General features: G+C 38.0%; 1 protein-coding gene across 1 annotated transcript in view; it reads left to right on the forward strand.

The window, feature by feature from the left end:
- The first annotated feature begins 622 nt into the window (after window positions 1–622).
- Window positions 623–5,000, forward strand: part of LOC137978835 (uncharacterized) — a 7,157-nt gene continuing 2,779 nt past the window's right edge. The window contains exons 1-4 of the mRNA XM_068825932.1: window positions 623–1,382; window positions 2,597–2,670; window positions 3,868–3,959; window positions 4,803–4,912. Coding sequence (XP_068682033.1) covers window positions 849–1,382; window positions 2,597–2,670; window positions 3,868–3,959; window positions 4,803–4,912 — 810 coding nt within the window. The 5' untranslated portion in view covers window positions 623–848. The remainder of the gene's footprint in view (window positions 1,383–2,596; window positions 2,671–3,867; window positions 3,960–4,802; window positions 4,913–5,000) is intronic.

Here is a 5,000-nt window from a genome sequence, read left to right on the forward strand (position 1 = left end):
AGCACCAAATTGAAAAATGGCTCAAGTCGCGTCGGATGTGCAAAATAACCACACAGGAAGAAAGCAACCCACACCAGCAGTAAGGTTAGGGTTTTCAATTGAGAATTTTATCATATAATTATCTTGTTAAGCATTTTATCGGGATTCCCATACAAATCCTTATAATTTTGTAGGCCATGCTCACACTGAGCTTGGGGTGCCTATGGGAGTTCTAGTAATATTTCATTACATGTAGGTGTTTTGAGATGCAAAGCTTGTTAAAGAAGAGAGATATTTTGTTTATATTTCTATCTATGTCACCCTATCTCATTATAATCATCCACACAACAGACAAAAAAATGTACCAAATACCTGGTTGCGATCGTGTTTCATTTTGATCTTGATCACCAATGCTGCAGCCGTCGCTCTCTTCAGTTGTTGTATTTAAGCTGATGTTGTTGAGGTCTCCGTCAGTTTGTAAGCCGTTCTCTTCACCTGAGGATTCAAGTTTTTCCCATTCATTTTTTCGCTTGTTAAAGTAAAGATCATGATGAACTCGGAATGTCCTAATTGACACATATTCTTGGCAATGTTGGCAAAATCGCCTCTTCGTCGGAGCCATCTTTCAATGACCTTTTCAACGAGCCTTCAATTGGCTAGCGGCAATGCCCTACAATCTAGCCAACCAATAGAGAAGAAATTAATGGGCTTCCCTCACTTACATTGGCGTAAATTGTGAGGCGATGACAGATTTATCGAGGGTTTGAATTCACGCGGGCGATACTCTTCGTCCTCTCTTTTCATCTCGCTCTCGAAGATCCAGTTAGACTCTTTGCTGTTTACTGACACTGTTCATATCATCGGATAAAATGGCTCGTAATCCACCAAATAAGCCAAGTAAACATCGGCATGACCCCAAAACACCGACCAGTGGTGGAACAAGACAGCGCCCAGGTAGCGCAAAAAATACCTCATCCCAACGGCTCTCCGAAGTGGCGCTTCGAACTGCGACGCCGTCATCAGTACCTGAGCAGCAACGTGAAACAACGCTCAGGTCTTTGTCTAATTGTTCACCGCAGCTGGCCTCCAGTAATTCTACGCCAAGCAACTCTGAACGTCCCCAAATCCCACCAATTCCGAGGCCACCAGAAAGCGATAATAGACGTCACTGTCTTGAACCGTTAAATCTGGGGCCCTCACTACAGGCAGACTCCTTGCCAGACGAAAGGCGTGCAGCCAATGTTAGAGATGACCATTTCATGGCAAGAATGGAAGCGTTTTTCGAACAACAGCAACAATTCAACGAGCGCTTGGAACAACGGGTAACCGAACACCTAACAAATGAGTGGGAAAATTCAACCACTCGAGCTCGAATGAAGAAACGGCTGCCTAAGGAGTTGTCGGTGAGTTGCATGCATGTTCTTTTTTAATGAATATTAATAAGATACCATGGTACAGCAAGTACATCTCACAAAAAATGGGTTATTTTACCAGCTTTTTACTGTACAATCCTTAATTTCATTGGGCCGGCATAAAATTTGGGATGTAGATCAGCTGCTCTATTATAATTATATAAATAGTTTACTTCATAGAAAGTGCGGCGTACGGGGTTTTATGCACGAGTTGTTTGTGTCAAAAACCCGAACGAGCGAGGAACGAGCGAGTGAGGGTTTTTGACACAAACAACGAGTGAATAAAACCCCGTACAAAGCACTTTCTATGTCGTAAACTCTTTATTACACATAACATGAGAATTTTCATTAAAATAGTTTTCTGAACGCGAATTAGAAACAAAAACTCACTAACAATAGAACCAAATGCAAATTTAATTTAATTCAATAACAAAGTACGATTTGCACGATTTGCACGATTTGCACGAGATGCACGAGTGATTGGCATGGAAACGCCTTTACGCTATCGCTGATTGGTTATACTTTCACATGTGAAATAGCTGTACGCCATTCTGATTGGCTGTATAGGTCTTTTTCACATGTGAAAATAAAGCGTATAGATTTGTACAAATGAGCTTTATGGAATAAAATTCTCATGTTATGTGTAATAAAATATATTGACTTAATACAATAATTAGGATAGTACGTGCACTGTCATTGGTCAATAGCTGTGTTTGGATGAGAGTATGTGAACAATGTAAACACGGCTGTAATATCACACTAATTCTGATTGGTTTTGTGTTGTCAGACATGCATTTTGATTGGCTGGTAGGAAATATGATCATGCATGAAGAAAATCTGTTTCATTCAATAAGTAAAAAAACAGCATTTTCCTTTAATTTATTGGTGAAATTATTTTTGAGAAGTATTTTATAAAAGCACTAGAGGACATTTTTTCGTGTTTACATAGCCTCATCTAAACACTCGACATTTAAGCAAACCCGAGACGCAGTCGAGGGTTGCATAACTGTCTTGAATTCTCTCCACACCCAATCGTGTTTAGGTGAGGCTATGTAGACAAGAAAAAAGTCCTCTATTCCTTAAATAATTTGTGATATATATATTTTTTTATTATATACTGTACCCACACAAAGAAAAAATCCAGAAAAATATCTGCTGTATCCAAGTTGCCATTCATTCTCTAAATTTCCAATTTTTTATTCCAGGGCAGTGTTAGAGAAGTCTATGCAAGTTTGAGAAAGGAGGGTGGAGAATGCCTTGAGTGGGATTTCTCCAAATGGTAGAGTTTTTGTTAATTTGAGGACTCTTGCATATATATACATGTAACTCTTTTTTTTTTTTTTTTTTTGGCATTCCTTCCAGCTGAGGCTGTGTGCATGCTTGTGGAGATAAAATTGATGTTTAGATTTAAAATCATCATTTTCTATTAACCCTTTGACGTCCAAACCGGCCAGACTTAGTATTTTACTCTGTCTAATGCCAGACGATTTTACTCGTCAATGGGAAACCCCTGGGAGTCAATGGGTTTTGAAAGCCCTACATATGAAGCCCCCAGTTGAAGAGTAAAATCATCTGGCATTAGATGCAATAAAATCTATTAATATGTTTCACTCCCAGGAGTCAATGGGTTAAAAATACTTGCTCAGGTTCCTTATTAATAAATAATTAGCAAATATTATTCTACAAGGGTGCGCTGGATATGAAGTGATACATGTAGATAACCGACAAAGTGTGTATAGTGCCGAGTTGGTTATAATCATTTTATTTCCAGCAAGCCCAAGTAGAATAATTATTGTTTTATTAAAAACTCCATGGTGTTCCCGGGGGAAGTAGTGTCAACTAAGTCAGCTCAATTTATTGCTGATGGTATATGGTATATGAACTAATAGCCTAAGTCCGGCAAGCCAATGAAAATGCTGGAAATCTCATATCCTTAGTTCGGTTTTTAATAATGATGATTATTGTAAAGCGGATATGAATAGTTTTGATAGTGTCCACCACTGACAACAGTCCTAATAAATAATAATGTTAACGGCAGATCATTTTTTCTAACCAATTGAGGGTGCTTTAAGTGTGAATAGGTTAAAATGTATACAAATAGCTACCAAAAATAACTCTAGTTGGAATTGGTCGGAAGGTTTATCTTGTAGTAAAGGTATCCATGACATCAGACTATCAGAATTTCCAAAAGTCCCATTCACTTGTGGTACATTATTCACTTCAAAGAATGTCTACCTGAATGGGAATCTCTATTGCTTGACTGAAAAAAGGAGATTTGGCCTGCAGTGAAATTCTTGATAAAAATATCTTGAATGTCTGTTTGAATAAGAATTTCTGTAACTTTGAGCCCTCCCTGGGTAAACCAGAATTGACTGCAGTTACAAAATCAATGAAGTATCACATCATGATCAATAAATATAGTTCCATCTTTACAATAGGTGGAGAATCAATTTATTGTTGTCATTTGTTTTTGCAGTCTTAATGATCCAGATAACAGATCTGTGAATCTGGAAATAATTGCAGGTGTCCGTAGCACAGACTCATCAACACCAACTGCTCTCATCAAAGGTATTTAGATGTCATAGACTTCATGTTGGTTTGTTCAAAGTGCTACTATGACCCAGAAAAAAATCACTTCCCTTTTTTTCTTTAGAGTTTGAAAGTGTGTTTGCTGATCACCTGACTGAATTTTGTTATGTTACGCAAGTTTTGGATTTCACTGTGTGCCATTATGCACATTCAAATAGACCATATTCATATTCTCAGTATTGGACTGGAACTACAATCTCGGACAAAACCTGTTGAGACAAAAGAACATTTTGGGTACTCCAACAAGTTATCCAAATGTATCGCTTGAAACACACCCCACCCCCACCCCCAACCTCAATGTTGATTTCTCTTGGGCAGAAATATACTGTAGAACATATGACGATACTCAGCAATATTGACTGGGGGGGGGGGGGAGGGGAGTGGGAAGGGCAGAGTAAGTAGGGATGTTTAAAAATGAAGGGGAATTTGTGTTACTGTCTCAACAGTTTTGTCCGAGCTTGTAGCTTGCCATGGAGGCTAATGTGGGGAAATACATGTATATTAAAAAGTATTTGCATTTGAAAATGTTCCCCGCATTAGCCTTCATTGCAAGCTGTACTGTACGCATTCAATTTGTAAGTTGTGCCTCTGTTTTTGCAATAAAACATGTTTTTAATAAAATAAAAATTTAAAAAAGTAAGTTACAACTGTAGTCCCAGTTCAATACTGAGAATACGAATATGGTCTATTTGACCGATTGAACCTCAGAGGGTTGGAACTAGGGAAAATTTATCAAGTCACTTAGTCACTAGCTTAAAATTGCAGCATGTAAAGGCAGCTTATTATAATAATTATTATATTATATGTTTGCTATTCCAACAGCTGCTATACGTGCTCATTTTGAAACAAGAAAACGGCAAAAGAAAACCAGTGACAGTAACAGGCAAGGAAAAGTGCGAGAAGAGCAGCGCAGAAGAAGCAGAAAAAACACGGTAATTGTAGAATTTAAAAGTCAATGCACCCACAAAACACCAATGACATCGCATTTATTCCACTGAATACACTTTTATCATCTTTCCA

Source organism: Montipora foliosa, chromosome 12 (genome assembly GCF_036669935.1).
Source record: "Montipora foliosa isolate CH-2021 chromosome 12, ASM3666993v2, whole genome shotgun sequence".
In the NCBI taxonomy this organism is placed as follows: domain Eukaryota; kingdom Metazoa; phylum Cnidaria; class Anthozoa; order Scleractinia; family Acroporidae; genus Montipora; species Montipora foliosa.